Source organism: Solea senegalensis, linkage group LG6 (assembly GCF_019176455.1).
Source record: "Solea senegalensis isolate Sse05_10M linkage group LG6, IFAPA_SoseM_1, whole genome shotgun sequence".
Classification (NCBI taxonomy): Eukaryota; Metazoa; Chordata; class Actinopteri; order Pleuronectiformes; family Soleidae; genus Solea; species Solea senegalensis.
Window position 1 is genome coordinate 13,534,832 of NC_058026.1, and position 25,388 is coordinate 13,560,219.

At 40.1% G+C, this 25,388-nt stretch overlaps 3 protein-coding genes across 30 annotated transcripts in view; 2 read left to right on the forward strand and 1 right to left on the reverse strand.

The window, feature by feature from the left end:
- ank2a (ankyrin 2a, neuronal) overlaps positions 1-10,178 on the forward strand; it is a 63,310-nt gene extending 53,132 nt beyond the window's left edge. For 16 of the 17 annotated variants that reach the window (XM_044027855.1, XM_044027866.1, XM_044027862.1 and 13 more), the window contains 5 exons: positions 6,136-6,219; positions 6,758-6,922; positions 7,005-7,178; positions 7,347-7,438; positions 8,192-10,178. In XM_044027855.1, the coding sequence (XP_043883790.1) occupies positions 6,136-6,219; positions 6,758-6,922; positions 7,005-7,178; positions 7,347-7,438; positions 8,192-8,399 (723 nt within the window). In that variant the 3' untranslated portion in view covers positions 8,400-10,178. The remainder of the gene's footprint in view (positions 1-6,135; positions 6,220-6,757; positions 6,923-7,004; positions 7,179-7,346; positions 7,439-8,191) is intronic. The other variant, XM_044027865.1, reaches the window with a different exon arrangement.
- Positions 3,379-5,622, forward strand: LOC122770768. Its single transcript, XM_044027875.1, has one exon. The coding sequence runs from the start codon at positions 3,394-3,396 to the stop codon at positions 5,116-5,118; it is 1,725 nt and encodes a 574-aa protein (XP_043883810.1). The 5' UTR covers positions 3,379-3,393; the 3' UTR covers positions 5,119-5,622.
- Positions 10,179-11,411: 1,233 nt separating the features above from the next.
- camk2d2 (calcium/calmodulin-dependent protein kinase (CaM kinase) II delta 2) overlaps positions 11,412-25,388 on the reverse strand; it is a 32,268-nt gene continuing 18,291 nt past the window's right edge. The window contains exons 6-22 of one of the 12 annotated variants that reach the window (XM_044027878.1): positions 25,236-25,308; positions 23,488-23,590; positions 23,246-23,329; positions 22,945-23,039; positions 21,718-21,840; positions 21,426-21,509; positions 21,089-21,131; positions 19,520-19,557; positions 18,391-18,450; positions 16,626-16,670; positions 16,308-16,356; positions 15,792-15,890; positions 15,319-15,339; positions 14,866-14,941; positions 14,688-14,782; positions 13,699-13,927; positions 11,412-12,910 (exon numbers count right to left, since the gene is read on the reverse strand). In XM_044027878.1, the coding sequence (XP_043883813.1) occupies positions 12,907-12,910; positions 13,699-13,927; positions 14,688-14,782; positions 14,866-14,941; positions 15,319-15,339; positions 15,792-15,890; positions 16,308-16,356; positions 16,626-16,670; positions 18,391-18,450; positions 19,520-19,557; positions 21,089-21,131; positions 21,426-21,509; positions 21,718-21,840; positions 22,945-23,039; positions 23,246-23,329; positions 23,488-23,590; positions 25,236-25,308 (1,321 nt within the window). In that variant the 3' untranslated portion in view covers positions 11,412-12,906. Of the gene's footprint in view, positions 12,911-13,694; positions 13,928-14,687; positions 14,783-14,865; positions 14,942-15,318; positions 15,340-15,791; positions 15,891-16,307; positions 16,357-16,625; positions 16,671-18,390; positions 18,451-19,519; positions 19,561-21,088; positions 21,132-21,425; positions 21,510-21,717; positions 21,841-22,944; positions 23,040-23,245; positions 23,330-23,487; positions 23,591-25,235; positions 25,309-25,388 lie in introns of those variants that run through there. The other 11 variants (XM_044027876.1, XM_044027881.1, XM_044027883.1 and 8 more) reach the window with 11 other exon arrangements.

The window sequence follows — 25,388 nt, forward strand, 5'->3', positions numbered from 1 at the left end:
CTGTTTGACCAGACCAGACCAGACTCACCACAGTCTGTTTTGTCAGACATGGAAATTGATAAGTTATTTAGCAGCAGGGCTTCGTCACCAGAGTCTGTGTCTTCAGATTTGGACTTTTCACTCCTTCAGACTTGGTTGTCAGACTTTAGAGTATCATCACCTGAATCTGTGGCATCAGTTGAACATTATTGTTGGTCTCCTCATATTTCATTTAGCCAGATAAATAATCAACACTGTAACTATTACTTGGAATACCCAAAAAGTACACCAATGTCACCTATTTCAACAATATCAGATGTTGAGTATTCCCCCTATTATGTAGAGGAGTTGTTTGATGAAAACAGACCAGACTCACCAGATTCCCTTACTTTACAAGATGAAACTGTTAGCTTAAACACAACTTTGACTGCATCTCTTCCATTGTGCACTATAAGGCCTTTTACATATGCAGAGGTTGTGCGGGGCTACACACATGAAAACCAACCTTGTGTATTGGGGGACAGATTGTTTGAGTTAAGACCTGCTTGTCTTCCATCACTGTCATCAGACAAGGAGTACATTGAGTCCTTCATAGACCATTCACTGGAAGACTTAAGACAGCAGTCTCCAGAGTCGGTGGTATCTCAAAGTGAACATAGGCCCCTCTCTCCTGACTCACCTGTCCCTCAGTTCAAACCTCCTCATATCAGTTGTGATGTGGAACTATCAAGGCAGAGGTCATTTACACCAGAATCATTAGCTTCAGACTGGGAAGACAGAAGTTTGTGTCTGGAAACTCTGTTTGACCAGACCAGACCAGACTCACCACAGTCTGTTTTGTCAGACATGGAAATTGATATGTTGTATCATTGTATTCCTTCTTCTGCAGGAGACTCTCCTTTATTACGTAATTCACAAGAATATCTCATCCAACCCCAAGATATTCCTCTTGAATCCATGTCATTTATTTCAGTGCCGTTGTTGATGGAACACAGAGTGGCACACAAGCCAGTATATAACAACCTAATGTCACATATGTTTGATCCCTTGTATAAGGGAAAGTGTTCATGTTGTAAAATCAGCACCTTTTCAATTGTGCATTGAAAAATAGTCAATATTTTTCAAACAGATACCACAAAAGCCTTACTTTTAACTACCACCACCATTGCAGAAAATATTTCTTAATTTCCTCATTTCACATCAGAATACAAATAATTCAGCATATTAGGTTATCTCATCACGTCAGACTGATTTTCCCTCATAGTCTATAATAGCTGATACTTAATTTGAGGCTAGAGAGAAAGTCTTTTCTTTTCAGAATTTATGCTACATAAAATATCATCGTTAGGTTATCAAAGTCCTTCATGTTCAACTATCTTGTTTACATATAAATAGGCCACCTTCTCCAGACCCATTTGACAATTTTACTCCTGATTCAGAAATGTGTCAGTTCATCATCAACCTTGTTCTTGCATGCTTTTGTCTGAAAACAGATCTTTTTCATTTGACCTTATGAAGGTGGAGAGTAATTCTACTGATTCATTCATCGACAAATAGTTTTTTGAGATCAGGCCAGATTCACCTGATTCTCATGTGCTTGTCAGAAAATGTCGTTTCCTTGGACAGTAAGCCATCAGATGTTTAGTACACACAGTCTTTCCTTCAATATCAGATGTCCGAGTTCGGACTGTCTTCCCCTCAAATGTTTGAGTCAGTCGGAGATTTAGAGGATGTTTTAAACCAAGTGCCCTCTGAGGTTACTGTTTCTTAAGAGAATAGACTTGCATCTATTCTCGCTTCAGAGATGTTAGTGTCACATGTAGGTGAGCCATTCTGTGAACATGTCCTTGATGAGATTCTTCAATTCTTTTGAATATGCAGCTCATAAGAGGTTTGAGAAGACTTGTGATGAAAAAAAATTACTGCCAAAAGAACTTTTGGCAGTCAGGAATGACTCTCCTACACCTAGTCTCACAGTAATGGATTTATATCCTGAAAGTCTGATGCCACCAACAGCTGAGACAGGAGCCATAGCTCCCTCATTAAATTCCAGGAACCATTCTTTTTTAAGCCGTCCTCCATGACAACAAAGGACCTCGGCTACATCAGTTCAGATCACATAACATTCATCAGTATCATTTCGAGTTGAGTCACATTCCATCTGTAAAGCAAAATTCTGGACTTCTTCATGCAGTCTGGCCTTGAGGAAGTTTTCCCTGAACACACTTTAGCGAAAGGACAATCAGTAATATGAAGAACACTGAACTCAAATGGACAGACCCTGAATTACAACTAAAGATCATTCGTACCCAAGATTTGATTTCTAAGAAAATGACGAGAAAATCCATGAGTGAGGACAAGAGCAAATTCCCATTGTATTGGTAAGACACTGAAAGCTGTTGCTCAGCACTGATTGCAGTGTTGCTTCCAAAAGTAATACATTTGGCAGTAATAAGTGTGGACGTAGAACCCTTGCCTAAAGCTTTCATTAATGACATTCAAATGCTTTACTGTCTTGCTTTGGCATGTATGCATTTGTTAAAGGAATGATATTTCAGTGAAGCAGAACTAATGGAAACTACAGTGACTGTATCTTAATAATATTAGCCTTTTTCCCCTGGGATGGAATATTCTCATAGTGATTCCATTACCTTAAATATATGTTATCTATATTTTCATATTTTTTTCTAAGATTACAATCTACTGTAATTTCAATAAAATGCATACACTTTTGAACAGAGTGATATTTGCCACTGCAAGAGGCATGTGCTATATGCTATGCTTGCCTTCCTGTTTATAAGGCATAGGCTCCCACAACACCAGTATGTGGTTGTGATCATTGTGTTTAATTAATAATCTCTTTCATCTTTCTTTTTCTTATTTTCCCTAAATGTTCTCTATTTTCTCAATATTGAATAATGACAATGGACAGGTTTTGAAGAAATTTATTTAATAACCCTTTGGAAGCAGAGACCTGCTTGCAACAGAGCAGTCAGTCATAGTGTTTCACTGAGACAATACTGTAATACTGGTGGGTTTAGCATACCATTTGAAATGCAGCCCTTCTTGGTTTTTTATGTTATGACTCATGTTTTTAAATGAGTGTGAAAAATGCATGTCCACCATCATGTCACCCTAAATCTGATTTTAACTCGAGTTCATTTGTGCCCAACTTTAATCACGTCATCCTCTCAATAAACCAATGTGCATATTTTCAAAAAAAAATCAACATTTTGTAGAGCCTCATTTCATCACTTCACACAATCATTTTTAAATCTGTGTATATTCTACTATGAATGGCTTAGATTTAGTTGGGTTACAAGTGAATATTCTCATTTTGAGATATACTATACATGCTACTATAATATAGTAGCATGAAGCATTTCATATGTTATAAAAAAACATGTTTATGACATGTGCATGCTTCATTTGACTCATTTGTGCTTTCATCTGAAAAAAACAAAACAAAATCATAAATCATATTTGTTTGTTTTTTTCTCCACTCCACCTCATCATTTCTTACAGGTATCCACCACATCTTTCAAGACAAATCTTTCTGAATCTTCAAAACCAAAAAATATTGATTCGGCTCAATGTCAGGTCTCTACGAGCGAGAGCCCCTCGTTGGCAAATGAGTTAGACACATTTTCCATTCAAAAATTAGAATTGCCAATTCCATTTAGCTTTGACCAGAGTACAGCACAGTCTGAAATCACACTAACTCATCAAAGCAGCTCCCAACAGGAAAAAGGTGATGTGATGTCTTTCCCCAAACAATGTGAAAATTCTGGCTTAGTTAAACCAAGTTCATCAAACCCAGACTCAATTTGTCAAAATGCCAAGGATATTCCAGCTGGTAAAATCATCATGTTCTCAGAATCCACTCCAACATCATCTGGGTCTGGGTCCCCTCATCTTGACCAGCTACTGACAGATCTGGAGGAGATGAAACTTAAGTTTAGCCCAGAGACACTTGGTCCACCATCAGAGTCTTCTGATGAAAGCCCTGAAGATAATCAAAGTAACATGTATGAAGACCTTTCACCTGAAGAGCAATGTCCTTCACTTTCTGATGACACTGACCACACAAATCTAGGAGTCACAGATACTTATCATTTCCAGACATCAATTCAAGATGAACCTGAATTGCTCCCTGTTGCTCTCGATCTGACAAGTGAATCATCAAATGATGAGTCCCTTTCAATCCCAGAGTTTCCCCAAAGACTTTGTGAAACAGTGCAACCTCTGAACTTCGGTTTACCTCAGAGTGAGATATTTTCTTTGCCCGAAATAGCTGCAGGGTGTCATTCTTACACAGCTGAAAACAATCTCGCAAGTCAATGTGAGAACAAGTCTTTAATTGATATAATTCAGAGAAAAGAAGAGCATGAATCAGCTACAGGATCAAATGTCTCAATGGATTTGACAGAAGAAACTTTAACTCAGATTATTCAAGATCAATTTCCACATTCAGGAGTGGCAAAGTCCGTTGACACTGTTCAGACAGAAGAGTTTTCCTCTCAGTCTTTTTCTGATTTCTCAACTGAGGCTGATAATTACCCTGGGCATTGTAGCTTTGAGGAAGTGATCCAATACCCTACTCCACTAAATGGACAGTATGAACAGTGTTCAGAACAGTCCCCAGTAACCTTTGACTGTTTTGCCTCTGAGGCCACTTCTATAAAAGATGCAACTTTATCAACCACTGATGAGGAAGACAGCATCCCTCCAGGATATGCAGAGGTTGTGCAAAGTGGTGCACACAGCCCTACCTTTGAATTCTCAGACCCAGAACCATTCTTTGACTGCGAACAAGCTGCGTCTGATTTCTCAGAGACTGAGCCCGATGAGCGTGAGTCAAGAACCTGGTCAGGTGGAGGGCTACCTTGTGTGAGTCATTCGAGAGTTCTTGAAAAGGTAAATCAAGGAGTACTGTTATCCTCTGGAAGTGAAGATTATGAAGATGCTCCTTTTGGCCAAGAGTCTCCTGATAATGTGCATAAAGAGAGTGAAGAGTCACTGCACTCTTCAGAAGCCTCAGACGAAGAATTTACCTTGTGTGAAGCTCCACAACTACCCCCTATCTGTAAAACTGGGGCAAATGTTGAAACTGATAATTCTCTGGCAAGGGTAAGATGAAATTTGGTAAACTATTCTAACCTGCAAGCTTTCCCCAGCGCTGAGCTTATTCAAATATATTTGCTTCAGAAGGACACTACTGCTAACCCTCTTGCCCCATGGACTGGATCTAAAACTCCCTATAACCCTTATTTTGCTTTGATTCCAGATCGAACTAGTCCTAACTCCGCATGCAACTTTGCTGCCTGTAACCAGCTGTATCACTTACTGTAAAAGCATTTGCGACATGTTTATCATCAGCAAAAAGCATATTCTTTCTGCAATTACCTAAAAGCATGGTCTGTTGTACAAATATTTTTCCAAGCTACAGACTGCCATGTTGTGCTTTCCAATGCAAATCACCAATCACATTGTAAAATTCTCGTCATCGGTGGAAAGTGCACCATGTCACTCTGCTTACTGCCTACTTTGCTGAAAACATAGCATTCGTATGTGATTATCATTTCTTAAACAATGATGGATTTGTGCTGCCTGGTCAGGAGATCACCACAGAGCTCGGATCAATGTCAGAAAGTTCAGATGATGAATTTTTGACCACCAGAATAGTGCGGAGGAGAGTTGTCATACAGGTATCTGACTGATGTTTGTTTTAAATGAGCATGAAGGGTGTGGATAACAGAGATCAGCTCTAACCAAGCAAGGTCGTCATTGCCAAGTATTTACTGACTAACAACCTGTGAGTTGAGCATATGGGTAAATGGAGAACAAGTGAATGATGAACTGGTGTACCAAGATTTAATTTGCTTTGATGGCTGGACCCCATGAAGGTGTTGTGACACTGCAGTGAACAATTCTTGTGGGTTTATCTGACAACGTACACCTTTTCCCACTGTGAACGCAAGTTTGTTCTCTGTATCCCAACCCCTTCTCTCACTCAATTACTTTTGTGCAAGTGTTGTATTCTGTTTGTTTCTCTAACATGCACTGGTGTTGTTTTTTTGAAACTGAATTAAACACAAACATTACATTGATCCAAGCTGCCGTTCCTGATAATTGTTTATCTTGGTTCCCTTAAAGGCTGATGAGATGTTTGACCTCCCCCCTCAGTCAGTGACAGAGGAAAAGTATCGGGATGAAAATGGACACCTCGTTGTCAAAACGGTAAAGCTTCAATGGCTCCTTGTCGTGTTGTTGCATTTCATTTAGACGTAAACAGCACCCCTCTCTGTGTAGCTCTGTTTTAGGTAAGGTGAAGTGAAAGGGCTAACTAGCCCCTCAAAAGGAGCTTTTTGCAGAGCACACATCAAATTGAGGGCCATGAGATTGACTGCATCCAAGGAAAATAATGATAATTTCATAAAGCTAACTTTGGTTAGAAAGTTGTGTAGCTATGCTAACCATAACAAAACATGTTTCAGTCTTCTGTACATTCCATAAACTGGTCCACTTGTATTTCCAAAACAGCTTTTTTTAAATGAGAGCATGTTGAATCTCCTGCAAAAACTGTGATTGCTTACATGACGGCTGCTTACATCATATTCTTAGAGAGGTGTTCCATACTGGGTTGATTTGAACACTACCCTTTGTAACCTAGTTTCAAGGGGCAAGCGGTATGGGGTAAAAATGAGAAATGAAATTGGGTTAAAGGCAGACACATCCCTAATCAACAAAATGTCTTTCAACACGTGCTTCTCCTTAGGTTACCCGTAAAATTGTTCGCAAATGTGTGTCTGTGGACGGCGTGCAGCGAGAAGAGGTGTCCTTGGAAGGAGCTCCACAGGAGTCCATCAGTATGGCAGAGGGAGACGGCTACTCCAAGGTTGTGAAGCGGACTGTACTGAAGAGTGAAGGAGACCATACCGAGGTGTGTGTGTCCTGTATATTACGAGTTTATTATTAAGTTCCTTTTAACAGAAAACACGCCAACACTTTTTCTTCTGACCTAGGTTACATTTGCTGAATGTGAGGGTTTCTCAGCATCAAAGCAGGAGACGGCTGAGGGTAGTAAGGTCAGTCTCATGGAAAAGACAGTAGTGATGGAAGGTGAAAGGACGATGACCCTTCAGGGGGATCCGTCCTTGTCCTCTGACCTCCCCACAGCCCAAGACGACTTCAAACAGGTTTGTTAACAGCCTTGTCACCATTAACCCAAACTTTGTATATGACTCTCCGATACACTTCATGCACACTTCACTGCAGACGTTGTTACATGAACTAAATGGGTGTGTTTTCATTTCTGCATCATGTCATAGGAAGTGAAGACTGTTTTCTCTGTTTAATGCCACCAGGCACTAGGTTATATAAGTGGTTGTAGCAGAACAAAGCTCCCTCATGTGGTCGAGCAAGAGACTCATAAAGAAGACGGTACAGTGGTCAGGAGGTGTGTGAGTGCTGGAGCACGTCTTGGATTGTTGGTGTGCCGGTTGTGTTACGTTAGTGTGACTTTCTAAACGTGATTGGCCGTGCTGTGGTTTTATTAATTTTACTCGTATTTAAAATAGTACTAATATACTAATAAATTATTATTGTCATATTATCATTGAGTCTATTATTAAGTATTAAGTCACAGCTAGAGGATCATGTTGCCAACAATACTGTGTGGCTCAATTCATGTGTACTGTGTTATAGTAAGGTTTAGAAAATCGTACAGTGACAAGATATACAAACTTGTGTACAAAAAAACTTATAAAATAAATAGGACATGGTAGAAGGACATGGGTGCATGAAAATGATCATGTAAATCCCATGGTCTTTACCTTAACCAGATTCCCAATTAAAGAGCTTTGTGTCAGACTGCATGCTCCACTATTATTATTAGAACAAGCAATAAAAAAGCAACATTTTGGAAGAATAGTATTCATCCCTCCAGACAACTCCAAGATATTGTTTTGATGGCTCATGGTGACGAAATCCTTTTTTTTGTCTTGAAGTCTTGAAGAAGTCACCCATCAGGAGGCAGTTTTACTATTCTATTGCTGAAGTGCTGTAGTTGTGAATTAATTCAACACAAACTGATAACTGTATGCTGGTTATTGTGATTTGTGTTTTGCTTCCCTCACATAAATAATCTGTTCTTTCACTTCCATGTAGCCACACAGCGTTTTTGAGGATATTGACCTTTCTTATTTTGCAGGGCTCACATGCGTAAAGGTCGCACCCTCCGACGGACAGTGGTGAAGGGAGCTGGGCAGCGTAAACATGTTCTTCTAGAGCAAGTGGACAATCCCAAAAAAGGATCCAAAGTACGTGATCTTCAGCAGCATCTCCACCAGCTCTTACATCATTACCACGAAGACGAGGAGGAGGACAGTGATAAGGGTGAAGAGGAGGATGAAGAGTAGAGGATTGTCTAACACTCCCCCCTCCCACTGACTTCCTGGCTTTGTCCATGCTAAAGTCTCCCCTAATCCTATGCATTAACCAACTGCAATCCCAGTGTGCACCATGGCACCTCAAAGCTACCACAGTCTTCCTATTCAAGTCCAGGAAGATGACATCTTGTTCACAATGTTGAGTTTTCTTCCCTGGATGGCATTATCCTTATGATTAGTATTATTATCATTATTATTTATTATCCATGCATTTTGTTCATGTCTTGATGTTGTTTTGCCTTTTTTGTGACCAAAGAAACACATTTGTTGTTTTCCTGATTCATTTTACTTCCCATGTCCAATATGTCTTTGAAATGATTTGTCCTTATGCTGTGGTAGATGGGGTGAAAAAACTGTGTAATAATACATTAACTAACTCAACACTCACACTCTTGAAGGTAAGGAACACTTTACCTGCAAAACACTTGGTAGGTGCTTTAACTGAAAGACAGCACTGCCTCTTATAACCAGTTTCTCAGATGTTCATAACAAAAAACTGTTTCACTCACTGCACTACCTGTACGTTTGAGTCCGGTGGTCATGATGTCACACAGAGAAACCAGACTGTATCAACTGCTGCTGCTGCTGCTGCTGTGTTTTGTGTGGGCTATGTGTAATCTGTCTTTGGGAATTATATAGTATCTATAATCTAGACATTACTGACATCTGTAGCCTAGGAATTAATAATCACTCATCTGAAGTAGAGCAGGCATGACGAATCAACATCAGTCATTATGATCCTAGCTTTGACTGCTTTGTAGTTTTATGGATTGCACCTCTGTCTCTCTTTCCCTTCTGTCTGTCTGTCTGTCTGTCTCTGTGTTTTTATGTGTGATATAATTCATTCAGTTTTCTTAAGTTGTTGATCTTGACTTGACTATTGTACGGCTGGTGAATGTGTGAGTGAGAACATACTGAGGCTCCCATTAGTTTCTCCATGCATGTGTTGGGTAAAATACTGCATTGACTGCTGAGTTGAGAAGGATATATTTGATTAATTTTAATGTTTAAAGTTTGATGTTTGGAGATACTTTCAAGTTTATTTTTGACTATTGAATTCTGACTATACTGACTATTTGACTATTGAATTGACTATGAATTCTGTTTACTAGTTAGTATAGATCTTTTTTTTAATTTTAATTTTAAGTTTGAGTTTTATTAGGTTAGCTTTTGAAACAGAAAGTGTATCATACCAGGTATCGGTACAGTCGTGGTGTCTGCTTGTGGGCGAACGAGTGTGTGAGTGTAGTGAAAGAGTTTTGCTAGTCTCAGCAAAGAAAAATAACAGTATTTATTTTACACAAATCGTATTTGCACTCCTGAATGTTAGGAGGGAAAACATTGCTTCTTGTGCACTGGATATATGGATATATCAGGTGATACGTAAGAGAAAATAATACACCAGGCATACACGTGTTGACGCAGGTTGAGAGCTTAAATATACCATTAATCACGGCTCTGAGTTTCGCTACTGTCTGTATCTACAACATGCAATGTATTTCTTTCACTCTCACTGTTTACTTTGTGATTTAGAAAAATGTAAAATGCAAACTAGTGGAAGTTCACTGTGACAGGTATGCTTTTAATTTGAAGAATCAGCATCCCTTTTCTGTTATGATGACAGTTATATACATATACAATGCATATACATATCTATAAGGGCATGTATTACTGTATTACAAAATCAAAAAGACAAAAACAAAATGGCTGCAGTGTCTATGGCTGATAGAGAATAAAAGTCTACAAATGGATTGGTGTGTGTTTTGAATGATCTGATTTTTTTGCAACTGAACTCAACAAAACTGCATATTTAAAAACATACAACATGCTGCACACGATTAATCCTCAATCATTTCTGAGTTGATCTGGTGTCTCCCCCGTCCTGTGCTGCTAAAAGCAGGTCAGGAATAGCGCGAATAAAGTGAAAGAAATTTGACCACCTGCATAACTGAATAATTATTAATTCATTGATAATTCTGATAAATAAACTTAATCATACAGTCGTTAATAATAACAGTATAATAAGCTATTTTTATTTACTTTATTTATATTTGGGATAAAAGTTTCGCACACGTTGTACTTTATCCACAAGATGTCACAAGAGTACCAACTTCATCAGAAGTTGTCCAGTCCATGTGTGTATCTGTTTAAATTAAACTTCAGGTATTTGTGTTTGTTCTAGAGAACACGATGCACTGCAGCAATCTGTCAAGTACAGTAAACAAGGCTAAATTTAAAGTCGTGTGAGTTTAATTTCCGTGCGCATTTATTTTTAACTGTGTAGGTGTAAAGGGATGATTCAGACACGTGGTGTACTAAAAGTGGAGAGCTGGAGGGTGTGATAAAGTGAGGCTCCAGTTTTAATTGCTCCAAGTGTGGCACCAAGCGTTATTATCATATTTATTATGATTATTAGGTTTTCCCTATCTTTTCTTTGTTAGTTGTGCTGTCACCTATGATTGTTACACGTTGGCAAATTTGTAAGTTATGTTGGTTTTGGGAGTCACGTTTTTGTCATTTCCTGTTTTATTTTGGTGAGGGTTTAGGGTTTCCTGTTGGTCTGCACTTCGTCTACCTTGTCCTTGTCTTGTCTGATTACCTTGAGTGTTTGCACCTGGTGTCATTCCCTGATTTTCCCCTTCTTAAGGCACTCATTTCCCTTTGTCCTTTGTCAGTGCGTTTCTTTCTCCCTGTTCTTCGTTACCTTGTTCATGCTTAGAGAGTTGATCTAGTTTATGTTTTCATGTTTAGAGTTACGGTCCAAGTTGATCTAGTTTACGTTCTGGTTTATAGTTTTTTGCTCTTGCGATCGGCATTCTTTTTTGTTCATGTTTTTGAGAGAGCAATAAAGCCTCATTTCGATTTTACGTATCTGAGTCAGTCTCGTGCATATTTGGATCCAAGCTCTGTGGTACGAACCCTGACAGTGATGTATTGTTTGCTTGTGTTTTGGGGGGAAAAATGTAATACAACAAGTTTGAACTCATTATCACACCTTTTAGTTGATTTATTTATTACATAAACATGTTAAGCCAACCATTGCCATGCTGGCAACAGGTACACACCATATAAGGAGTGGTGCATTGCACTGACATCATACTTTTCGTCGAAAGAAATGTTTCTATCATATTTTCCCCTTAGAAAAAAAGAAGAGACAAACCAAATAAAAGGGCAAACGTTAAGGATGACAAAGACACTGGCATTGTCTCGCTGTGGTGGGGAGACCACTGGCTAGTTGAAGCACTGATCATCAGAGGAAGACATCCAGACATTTAATACAGTCCAACTCTCTTTCACCAGACTGGCATGACCGTAATCCAATGCTTGCACAACATTTCCAGACTTATTGGCTTATCTCCACCTTCTCTGTGCAACTGGCGACACACCGGAAATGACAAGGATACAATGACAAAAGAAAACCCTAAAATAACCATCATACAATAACAAAGATAATGAGAGATGAACTTGATTTCCTCTCATTTTTATACAAATATAAGGAGTGCTTCTGCCACCAGGAGTTTGTTTTTCCTCCTCTTAGATATGAGGGTTTGAAATGTATGCTGAATGTCAACTGTCACTGTTTTTACAGCGGTTGCATGATATTGCAGGACATTAGAAACATTTGGGACAGGACTAATGCACCTAATGCACAACATTACCAAATGAAAACAAGTCAATGAGTCACAGATCAAACAGAAGATATTATAGTATCATATGGTCTTACTCACAATACCTGCCCCCATGCACTACACAATAGTCTTGAATTGTCTTATATTACATATATGCTACATTCTCTTATTTCTTATTTCACTGATATAAAGGCAAACATACCTCAATGCAAAGTGTAAGCTGCTCTGCTTTTCTTCACATTTAAATTACTATTATAGGTTGAAATCAAAACAGTGTGACTTAGCTCATAGCAAACAGAAATGTAGCCCATAAACTGGATTTTACATAAAGTCTTAATTCCTCTGATGGGAAGAAAAGCAAATTCAACATTTGTTTCTTTTTTTTCTTTTTTCTTTTTTACCAACAATCACAATGTATGTACATCACCAGAATTAAAGCAAGCTCATTTTTAACATTCTGATCTTCCAAATGTTTGTATTGCGCACACATAAATACACGTAAAAATACAGAACTAATTTTTGGGAGAGGTTACAGTAGTAGATCTTTAAACATCTCTATTTTATATTTAAAATGCATACCAAAACATCTTAAAAAACAAACAAACAAATGTCAATATGCTTGTTTCATAATGTCCAAATACAGTGTGCAGCCACCCCATGGTGGGTTTCGAATGACGTCCATTAATAAAATGCCATAACAGTAAAATGTATTGATATCCTGTGCGATGTTATGTCCTTAAAGAGGAGCCAAAGGTCGAAGAGCAGCCATGGGTTGGTTATTGTCTGCCCTACTTGATTTGCTGACGGGATGTTTTTTTTTGTTTGTTTTTTTCAAACGTTATAATCCATTAACTGCAACAAGAAAGAAATAGAAAACATAAATATGAATCAGTAGAGCCAAATTACACAAAGCAAATGTTTACAGCAGACATTAGGGCATGATAGAGTATAATATAATATAAGTAAGCCCAATTTATTATGAATATAAAAAGTGCCTGCCACAATTTACACACTTGTGACCCACCCACACACATTACTTTATTTAGTGTCATAATTAATCCTCTTTTCTGGAAAGTGTGGACAGGTTGTGCATTATTAACATCTAACTTCCTCTCCGGTTACTTTTATTGCACATGTTAGGTGGGGCAACATAATCCTTCATGATTATATGTGTTTCTAAGTAAGTAAAAAGGAAAGACCGACTCATGACTCACAAAGTTTTACCGTGAGTTCACACCAGCTACAACCCGTCGCTACAACCAATTAAAATACTTTGCTGGTGTGTGCTTTGTGCAAAGCTTGACAGATCCAGTAACAGAAGCTTGTAGAGAAACCTAACACTAAGCTGAGAAGGAAAAGCCCGTTTAATGGTAGTCTACAGTTTTGAATGTCTACAGGCACGCTCATCCAGTTTCTGTAATCACTAGATGCTCAGCAGGCTTGAGAAAAGTAGGAAAACATGTTCACAGGAAATAACAAGGTTTTCTTTCACGAACATGTGTGGACTCGTTTTTGTTAGCTGTGAACGCACCTATTCTTAATGTACTGTATACACAAAGGTAGATGCTTTACAACAAGGTCACCATTAAAATGTCAGTTTCTCTCAAAATGTCTGCTGTGTGTTTTTTACTGTTTCTTACTGGGAGGGGATGCTGGGCGAGCCGGAGCGGTGGAAGTGGATGTTCTGCCACTTGCCATCACGGCGGTGCCACACGCGGGTCTCCTCTGATTGCATGGTGCGGGGCATCCCGCTGCCATCCATGTACTGGGTCAGACGAATGTAGGCAATACACGCCGCATTTTCCCCAATTAGGTGCACATGTGGGTTCAGGAGGATGGTGTGCACTGGTTTATTCCCTTTGGACAAGGCTGCAAATGAGACACAGCGGCTGATTACAGGGAGGTTATGAGAGCTGCTGCACACACACACACACACAAAAATAAACAGATTCCCTCTGAAAAGAATACACTAACTTGTATGGAAACAAGGGGACGTGTAAGTCTCCAATGTGTTGATGTTGGATAGTGGACAAGCACAGACTTGCCAAGAGACTGAGTTTTCTGGGACATGACGGGTTGATTTGATCTATTTTTACAGAGACTGGAGATATTCCACTATCTATAGCAGTCATTATTCATGACAGCTTTCGTGCTCTAGGGTAGTTCGTACACAGCACCAGCAAACATGAACTGTAAACTCACACGGCCCACTATTGATATAGAATGATAAAGAATGCATAGATATAACTATAGTTAACTCATATTTTTCAGTGACTAGGCTATTTTGGAGGATATATGGGGGATATAAAATTAAGCAAGTCCTCTCCACTGAGAAGCAAACAGGGAGTTTTCTTACTGTGCGTCAGTGCAAAGAACTCATCAATTAGAAAAGTCAGCAAATCAAGCCAATGTAAGCAAGATAATGTTGAAAGTTGAAGTTTGTGAACCCTAAACACCTCCTGTTCTTCCAAAGGCCAAAGTTTTGCTTCAGAACCATTCGACTCCTTTCACCTTTCAGAAACACAGCTGCTACAACTCAGCGGTAACAGTGCTCAACGTGCACAAGCGACTCATTCTGAACTCAACAGCTTTTATTTTATGATATAAAATGTACATTTTCTGCTCTCACCATTCTCAAAGTAGAAGCGATGGAAGTCATGTCCTTCCACCAGGTTGCCCAAGGCCTCAGGTTCAAACGTGGTCAGACCAGGATCACATATCTTCCTATAAGGGAAAAAGAGAGAGTACGGAATCAGCAACAGTTGAAAGATCACTACAATCAACTTAGATGTTACTGAACAACTTACGCATAGGCCTCAAAGTCTCCATTGTTGATGGACTCAATCAACTGCTCAGTAACTTTGATAATTTCCTGTTTGCGAGCTGCAACACAAGATCACAGAACATCAACGACTTCACGCACAGACAAATATAATTGCTACTTGTTTATGTAGAGCAGAGAACGGAACATCTGACATCAAATCAGCCAGAAATGGATTCTAGTCTACAAATTGGCAGGGTTTCAAATTTATTAGAAATGGAAGGCATTCGAAAAAGGTTTTTCCACAAAGCGATTTTGTGTTTGTGTAGCACGAGAACAAGAGAGCCTCCCATGACTAATAATGATATCAGGCAGGTTAATGCAGGATGACACGATTGCTTTCACCCAACAAAGCTGAAACATGGACAAAGACAAATCAATGTTCAGATGCAAGTACTCTCTACAAAACCAGATCTAACTCAGTAATGCTGGTGGTTACCTTTATTGTTATTGGTGCAGGCTGAGGGATATTGAAAAAATTGCTTAATTTGTGCAACAAAAATACATAATATTTATATCATTTATTCCTTGAAAGACATCATCTCTAGTGTCAGCATGAGCGTATATGAGGTCATTCAGAACAAAAGGGGAAATGGAGGAGTGAGAAGAGTATCGGTATCTACAAGACACAAAAATACAACAGGAAAGTACATATTTCTATTCAAATGCAGAAAAGGTATCTGGATGGAAGAAGCAGGTAATGTATGGGTTAAAAAACAGAGGTTTCTTTTCACTGGTGAGGAAGAAGTCAAAGCAACACGGGGAGCAATATACCAAACAAAAAGTTAAGTTGGGGAAATGCTTTGAAAAACTAGGAACACAAGAGTAAAAGACACTTGACATTTTGAGTGCATTTTTCTACAATGATGACTGACAAGAGAGTGGCACCTCCCTCACTGTGGAAGGACTTACTCTGAACTGAGGAGGTGGGCGTCTGTCTCGAGTCAGACATCTGTGAGGAACGGCTCTTAGAGCTCAAGATACCACTCACTAAGCTGCCTAGACGACGAGCTGTCAAGTGCATGAGCGTGTGTGTGTGTGTGTGTGTGTGTGTGTGTGGAATGTCACCAAATTGGGGATTGTTTTAAGTACATGTATGTAAGGGCAAAGACGGGGTCGTTATTGCAGTGGGAGATTCATGTATTCAACAAATCATAAAAAAAAATTGTGGAAAGAAAAAGGAAAACAAAAATATTTTATTAAAGCAAGCAGTGGTCACACATTTCATCATCATCCTCAGACATAAAATGTGAGAAAATGTTAGGGAGGGTAGGACAAAAACCATCAGAGCGGTCTGTGTTTTACAAGAAGAGCTGGGAAGAGGAGGGGTGTTGGTTAGTAAACTGAGTTATATAACAGGATGATGAAAAACATGCAGGAGTGATCGGACTGATAAGCATGAGAGAATAAACAATCAAGTTTTCCCACCTTTCACATCCTCGTCCTCGATGGTAGTGTTGGCACTCTCGACAGACTCCTTAAGAACAACATCACACACTTATTAGTACTTTGCATTTGTTTAAAATACAAGTGGAAATGTGCATAATGGTAAAATACAGTGTCAGTCACTTTGAAAAATGCCTGTCACTTGGGCTCAAACCGAGAAAACTGCCTGCATCATATCACCAGCATTTCCAAATGATGGTCATTTATCATCATTGTGAGTAAAAGACAGGGACATACTGTTGTAGTCAATTGCACTGTGAAAGGAGAGGTACAATAACATATGGTGGTTTGTTGTAATACCTTGTTTCCGTCCACAGGATTGTGAATCACAGTTGTCTGTGGTTCCTGCAACAGAACAAGTGACAGAGAAGTGGTGGGAAAACATAACTGGAAAGAACCAAATACAGAACATGGTGGAGCATGTATGTGTGTATTCTCAGTTATGAAGTCTACCTCTATCCTGCTTGTCTGTTTTTCATGTTTTCATGGACTTCCTTGCCTGTCTTATTTTGTAGTGCTGTGGTTTCCCTCCATCATGACTGTCTGTGACGTGTTTCTCCTGTGTTCAGTTATCCTTGACTCCCTCATGTATTTATGTTTGGTTTTATTGTGCAATCCCACATCTGGGTCCTTTATTTTGCAAATGTGACATCTATCTATCCATCGATTGCCTGATGCACCACTCGTCGAGCTCAGTGAGCTACAGCTATGGGTCAGAAATGCTTGAAGTTACCCAACCTAAAAGGTTTAGCTGGTAGCCCTACCTACCCTTCTCAAAAAGGGTGGCGTAAATAGGCTAACAAGAGAGTGACACCTCTTCTCTGTGATGATTCTCTGCTGCTGCTGCTGGGAGTGGATATGATCTCACTCTGCTCATAGAATTAACCAAATTGATTTGATGTTTGTGAAAATAAAGCGTGCGTGAACACAGTGTAACACTGAATATTTTAGTTTTAGCCCCATAGCTATGGGTTTGACACCAAATACAGTAAAGCCTTCTTTGATTATGTGAACCCTCTTTTCCCTGTCTTCATAGCTTTATCTCCCTGTCTCAATGTCTAATCTGCCTTGGTAATCAGATGTCCCGGCTTTTATGGAATCGATCTTGATGACCAGCTCAGTCCCTCTAATCTAGATTACTAGATTATAACAACTGCATTGTGTGTGTGTGTGTAATGATGGAGAGAGAGGAAGGAGAGTGAGAGATGTCATGTGTCTGTGTTCATGCGTAATCGTCTTGATAGCCAATGAGGAGACAGGAAGACTGACATCATGCAGCGCAGCAGTCACGTACTGTAAGCCTCACGTCAGCAGACACATGCACAAGCCAATGAGCGACGACCAAACCACTTGAAAAGTAGCACAACAAGGAGCAGACACCCTCACTTTGCAGCCATGCACACATACACTGAGCTGATCACTTCTAAAGAACTGGATTCTTGTCCGAAAAAAAAGAGGCAAACTTCATTTAACAACACAGCAGGAGTTCATGCATATGTTGTAAGTGTGTATAGTTATACTAAGAGGGATTCTTGGAGAGGAGATGTGTACAAGGTGCAGGGAAGGGGGTTGTATAGGGGTGAGGTGAGGTGAGGTAGAGGTTGCCCCTAACTACAGATTTAAGACCACATTACTCCAAATTCAACTTATTCTGACATATTTTCGGCAAAATGCGGCAAATAAAGTGATCCAGTGGGTCCAAAGCAGAAAAGCTCGGTAAGCCCCATACATGCTTTGCTAATTCAGATAAATGAATAAACAAATCAATCTGAATTATTCTGAATATTTTTTTCTTGTATTCTTGTTCCTCATATACAGTATATTAAACCTGAGACATGCTGTGCATTCACAAACGTGTCTACACACTATTTCATTCAGGGATAGCCTAAAGTGGAGTTCGTTATATGATTCACCACGTTATCGCCCTACTACTCAGGAAACAGGAAGTGATGTGAGCCCTGTGAAGGGGTGAACCTGTACCTCCGCCACAGTGGAGGGTGAGGTTTGGGAGATGGTGAATGCTGTTGAAGGTGCGAAGGTGCAGGATGAGGTTGTGTGTGTATACCAGTGCAGGGGCAGGGCCAGTGTCTTTAGGACTGGTCACTGTGTTGGCTTTGTTGTTGACCTGCAGGGGGCAGTGTAGAGGGGACATGATACACACACTTTTCAGACCCGCACATGAGCCCACACACACACACAGAGTACACTATAAAGACACTCTCTCTGGCTGTGATTGTCATCAAATAAATAGTCCCAGGTTTGTATGTATGTAACAACCCAACACCAATAATAATCGGTTCATAATTGGACACCTGCTACACGTCATCTGTGGGTATCATGAGTATCCAAAGCTGAGTTCATGATTATTGCCGCATTATTACTTGCAAAATGACACTGCAATTATTAGATGAAGATAAAATGTGTGACAAAACCGCATTGTGACGATATTCTGCAGTACTACAGAAATCCACTGGGCCCTAAATCTTGCTCTTCAGATGACAAAATAAATGTTTTACTTCGATTTGTTCTTGGTGGTTGGTTACACTTGTTTTAAACAACGTCCACTTGTGCAACAATCATCCAAAATGCATTTTAATTGTAGGCGCAAACTGAGTCTTTGGCAGAGGTAGGTCCAACATAAAAGCACCGTTCAAGAAAACTGCAAAAGCTGAACCTCATGGGAGATTTTAATATCTTTTGATTCTTTTTATAAATTTATTTTCGCACACCTACGGAACACGTTTTTACTTCCCTGGAATGACGTACTGTGGGCCTGTGCAAGACCCAGCGCAGAGACACTTAGTACCTCTACAATGGACTAGAGTTCTGAAATTGCTACAATAGACACACAATCACACATTCAGTCACACAAAACTCTCAACACAACTCTCAAGTGCACATGTGAACATATGCACCTCTGCATCACGTGGTAATTTCAGATTGGACCCAAACACAAATTAGGACAGAGCACAGCAGCCTTTTAAAAAGACAAAGGATGGTGAGGATAGAAATATACTGTAATAACTTGCATATAGTCAATGTGCCATGCCACAAAATAACTGTCCCTGAATGACGATGTTAAGGGCAAAATGCATAATACTAACACTAATCAAAAGGGCTCTTCTGCCACTGATCATTCCAACAGACTAATGCAAGGTAACAGGTTGTTTTTTTCACTGTGCAAAGCAACTCACCTTAACGCCATCTGCTTTCTTGTTCAGCAAACTCTTGGCTGCTGTAGAGGGAAATAAAGAGGCAACACTTCAGAGCGAGAGGTGACAAGCGCCGACCTACGTTAACATGCAGCAAATAAATCAATCAACTTTGCTCATCTTCAAACTCCAGGTGCAAAAATTCAAACTGCAAGGTTCCATGATGCAATACAACAAATGCTTTCAGTGGCACCACCACTGGTGAAAAAGTTGTTTTCCATCTAGATGCTAGTTAGTGCAGTCACTTTATTCAAACGTCAATATTATTTTGAATGTAGAATGTTCGCATCCAGCCTTTAATTACCTGTTCCAAATAAGCGCCTATTTAAGTGTTACTACTTCGAATCCAGCAGAAGGCGTATGTAAGGTGTCCTACTATGATATATGACCGCATCAGCCGCAGCAGCGACTACATCTTGGAGATGCAAGCCTACAGTACACGAGAGAGACTCCTCTCTCTGCAGATAACAAGCAACCCCTGTGCTTTGGTACTGCACTGTATACCTGCAGCTCTATTAGCTGGCTCATGAATATCTGTGTGTGCCAGGGCCATCTGTGCACTCTAAACACATGGTCTCATCTGCGGGTAACTCGATCCCAATCAGGTCGACAGACCTGTGTCTCTAGCGAATGATATCAGAAATAAAATTGGGCCGTTTGCATTGACTTGAGCATCATTTTTGGAAAAAAAAAGTGACAGCCCTAATACTAGTTCACATGGGAGTGTCTGAACGATGGGAAGTTGACTACGTGTGTGTTGAGTGGGTGATGAAAAGGAGATTCTACCTGCATCCAAAGACATGAGTAGCATTTTTAAATTGCATGCACTTAACCACTAGTGCTGCACACACAACCCAATTCCTAGCAGTACGAAGAATCTAGACAATAAATCGCATCTCAAAATGCATGCTGCATTCTTGTCTGACTTTCATTTTCTTACATTGCTGCTGCGAGTGTGAGGTTCAACATTGCTCTTTTTTGAATACTAAACACCTCAAACATGCATATGAGACTGGATAGTAGAAAAGGTGAGAAATACAAACAACTACTTATTATATTATTTCCCTGCCCTCTCACAAAATCTTACCTCAAAGGGAAACCACAATCCAAACAAAAGAAGGAAAGAAAATTGAAGAAAGGAAAAAAAAGATGAATAAAAGAGACAAATGCACATTGTACTGTAGAGTGGAGAGAGTAGCCGAGCTAATAAGAGCCTCCGAAATTAGAGATAGATCAAAGGAAACACATGCAAAACAAGACTGAGTATGACTGAGAGCAAAACAGAGCAATCGAGCAAGAGCTAGATAAAGAGAGACTCTGTTTACAAAGGGCATATTTGTACCAAGATCATTGTTTCATAGAGAACATTGACTACACGTCTTGTAGTGCAACAGATGCATTTCCTTGTATATTAAAAAAAGATTGAACAGAAGTACATTTGATACTAAGGGATAAGAAGTATTTCCAACCACCTGCTTTTAAAGAGAAATGTTTTTGATTATGTTGGGGAAAACCAGGACTGCGAGAAACACTAGTCTGAGAGAGACATACCTGAGAAGTTTCTTGTGACCAGCAAAGTGGTCAATATGGCTCCCTGCAGTGATAGAAGAGATGGACAGAAGAAAATAATGATGATGAAAGGAAGGAAGGAAGGAAGGAAGGAAGGAAGCAAGGAAGGAAGCAAGGAAGGAAGGAAGATTGATTATAAGGTTACAGCAAGAGAGTGGAGCAGAGCAAAAGTGCAACTTGAAGGATCTAGAGGGCAGCTTATCATTTCTGAGTTAACCTCCGAATGTCTTCAGTGAAGGACACAGAGACAGGGAGGAAGTGAGCGATGGCTGGACTGCTGTGCATAAATAGAAACATGAAGAATTGCTATAGGTCTCACCTTGAGTTTCCTCCTGGCGTTAAATTTCTTCAGGCACTCCACTGTCTCCTGCCTGTGCATCATGGACGCTACAGTGGACCGTTGCTGCAGGAGGAAGATAAGGGGATTTGTTCATTAGTAGGCACATAAAACAGTGGGGGGACAGTTGTATAGTGTATAGACATGGGTGTATGTGTAATGACATTATCAGATCAGAGGGCGTTGGAGCTGTAAGTTAGTTGTGTCCAAAGCTGTGTTGTCGCCCATGTGAGTGTTTCTGCGTCTGTGCTGGGAGTGTGTATGTGCCACATACGCAGATCCAAGGGTGTTTGAGGGCCTCTGTAGCAGTGATGCGTTTACTGGGATTGATGGTCAACATCTTGTTGATCAGATCTTTAGCCTCGGGAGTTACAGTGTCCCACTCTGGGGATGGGAACTGTCAAAAAAACAACACCATGTCAAAACCATCTGTTTGTTCGCATGTTTACCATGAAATATACGGCCAGTCCCATTTCTCATTACTCCTTACTCATAGAAGTGAGTTACAATGGGTACTAGTTAAAAATCTAGCCCTGAGATACAACATGCCATCATAAAAAATACCCTTAGCGGCTGTTGTTATAGTCTATGGGATACACAGGTATACATCGCATAGCGCTCCGGATGTCACATGACTCGGGTTTGCTTCACAGGATCATGTTGGCTGGCAAAGAGTTCACTGTGCACTTCAAGTCCACAGAGATCAAGCACTGTTTCACAGACCCTGACAAAGTGAAAATGTCTGGTCTTTACAATACCCCTGGGTGCTTTTGACAAGTACAGAAACAGCTGAAGTGGACATTATTCCAGACCTGCAGCATTATGACATCTTCAACTTTCTGATAAACTTTCTCTCATTCTACTCCCAAAAGTAGCATTGGAGTCTGTAACAATGCTGAAGTCGGCATACAGATTCACAGCATCTGCAGTTAAGGGGGAAATTTAAAGGAAACATTAACTTAAAAACAGTTGTGCCCCTAACTTTGTCAACACTAAGGTTTTATTGATGCTATTGTTTGTCCCCAAATACACAAACGACAACATATACACACTTTAACATCAGTAAGAAGAGTAAAAACGCAACAGTCATTCTAAGTCACATATCCCTTAAGTTTACCCATAACCGTTGTCTGTGGTTTTCCATCACTCCAAATCTTGAGGCTTCAAAACATGAGTTTGGATTCTTATGGGTGTTGTCACGACCGGTTTTAACTAGTAACCACTGTTAGCTTTATGACAGTAACATATCAGGTTTGGTTAATCCATAAAAATCTCATTTCCATTTCCTGGAAAAACTCTACCTTAACAAGATTCAGGACACACAATGCCTACATACCATGAACGCACAATACAGAGGGGTAGGGCGAAGTGGAAATGGGATTGAGCCCAAATCATATAAATCACCTATCATTTTCCAACATATTTTAGGTTGATGAATTTGAATAAAATATTAAAATGTTTTTTAGTAATAGTCCTAACGTATAAGCAAGTGCAAACTTACATCATAGGCCCCGGCTTTAATTTGCTGGTAGAGGCGGTGTTGATCCTCATCCCAGAAGGGAGGGTAGCCGACAAGCAGGATGTACAAAATGACACCTGGAAGAGGGTGACATGTGAAATTAAACACTTAAATCAGTAACAACAACACAGAGTAGTGCTTTACTATTCAACAAAAACAAATCATTCATTTAACACTGCATAATCCACTTGAATCAGGATGAAGCTACAGTGGTGGTGACAGGTCAGACTAAGCCTTAGATCGAGGCTTTAGTGAGTTGCATTGACAGAATTTGAGTATTTACCGCAGGCCCACATGTCCACTGGTTTGCCATATGGGTCTTTCCTCAGAACTTCCGGAGACAGGTATCCCGGGGTGCCGGCAAAACCTGAAGGAGTGGCAATGGGGAAGGAAATGTGGAATGGGAGGCAGGGAGCAGGCAATTCATTGACGAGGCTAACGAAATGAGCGATAGATTGATTGATTTGGTTGCTCGCTTGTGTGGCCAACTGATTCAGATTGAAAAATGGATGGATGAATACTCACCAAACCATGCCTGCTGGTCCCCTTGCACCTCGATAGCCAGCCCAAAGTCAGCCAACTTGACCGCCGCCCCCTTCAGCTTACTGGCCAATAGAAGGTTCTCAGGCTGAGGGGGGCGGAGTCAAACAGGTTAGAGGTGAAAGGTCACACGCTCTGGGAACAAGTCGCCAACTGACACAGATCTAAAATCAGATTAGCCAAACCGAATCCCAATCCGAACCATTAGGGGTCAACAATGCTAAACTGTTTTTAAATCAGTGTCCGAGGCAACTCCCTTTCTGCCACACAGATGACAGAGAAACAGACATGTGCACGGGACCAAATCTCTATGTGACAACGGACATTTTCCATGCAGGAGCTGTGGACTTGCTCCCTCAGTCTCATGGATTCTAAGAGAGTGAATTGGAAGAAGACATGACGCGCATGACCACAGTAACACCAATCCACTGTTAAAATCCATGAGTGGGAGCAAAATGCTCACTGCAAGGAGAAGGACACAGGGGGGCAAGGTGTGGAGTAACAGAAAGAAAGTGACTGTGCCACAATAGTAACACCAAACACACAGTGCACACGAACACAGTTTAACACAATCATAAATGTATGCAAGCCCCCAGCAAGCACATGTGCTCACACTCAAACACACACACACACACACACACACACACACAAAAACACACAAATGGAAACAGGTGCAGAAAGGTCTTTCTAACCTACGGTCAGTCAGTCGGTGTGCTCTCATGAATAATGAATTTCCTAACATTTAGAAACTGGAAACACAGTCACTTTATGGCAGACATGGGACTCAACAGGACACAGACACAATCTGACAACTGGACACATCTGCATTATAATCTGCATAACGATGAATAAATCCTTCCTGATTATAAAGAATCTGAAAACTTTCATTCACTTCTATTAGGAACCTCTCGTCTTCTCAAGTTGACACGATGGTAGTTCAGAAATATAATCGCAATCCATTTAGAACATCATCAAAACATCTCTTTGCTCTTCAATAAGACTCTTCGATAGATTATGAGAAAACATACAACCATTAGAATATCCATGGCCTTGGAAAATCATACATCTTGGCATAATTTGTTATGTAATTATGCCACTGGTGATAATTCCAGAGGTTCTAAGAGTACAACACACACACACACACATACATAAACACAGTTTTAATAAAGTCGTCTGTCTGTCTGTTTTTCAACTAATCTGCCAAGAACACTGACACTGACTTCCATTTGGTCAAACCAAAGTGTTATTCATAAATGTAACCATAATCTGTTAATGTCTACCCCAAACCTTAATTTTACCAGATGATGTGTCTACAGCATAGCACCATTTTTTCTTGATATTGGTAGAATGAACACTATCATAGCACAGTGACTAAATTTAAAATGGATCTAATATAGTGCTGTAGACGGGCACAGTGTACAACAAGGCTTTATAATTGAATGCATCCAACCACAGACGACTGCTTTATCTTCCACATGAGGGTCGCAGGGCCGCTGGAGCCAATCACTGAGAACCCGGAGAAAACCCACACATGCACACACACACACACACACACACACACACACACACACACGGAAAGAACATGCAAACTCCATGCAGAAAGGCCCTTGTTCCAACCAGGTCATGAAAGTAATAGTAATAGCCTAGTGATAGTATGTTTCATTTTCACACGATGAAAACCATCAGCTTTCAAGTCAGGACTAAACACCTGTGGCCACAGTGATGATACACACCTTCAGATCCCTGTGAACGATCCCATTAACATGGCAGTGATGGACACTCTCCAGGATCTGCTGTATGCAGTGGCTGGAGAGTAACGACCAAGTGCAGGGTAGTGATGGGGCAAATGGAAGGAGGGATGAGATAGAAGTGAAAGAGAGAAGGGT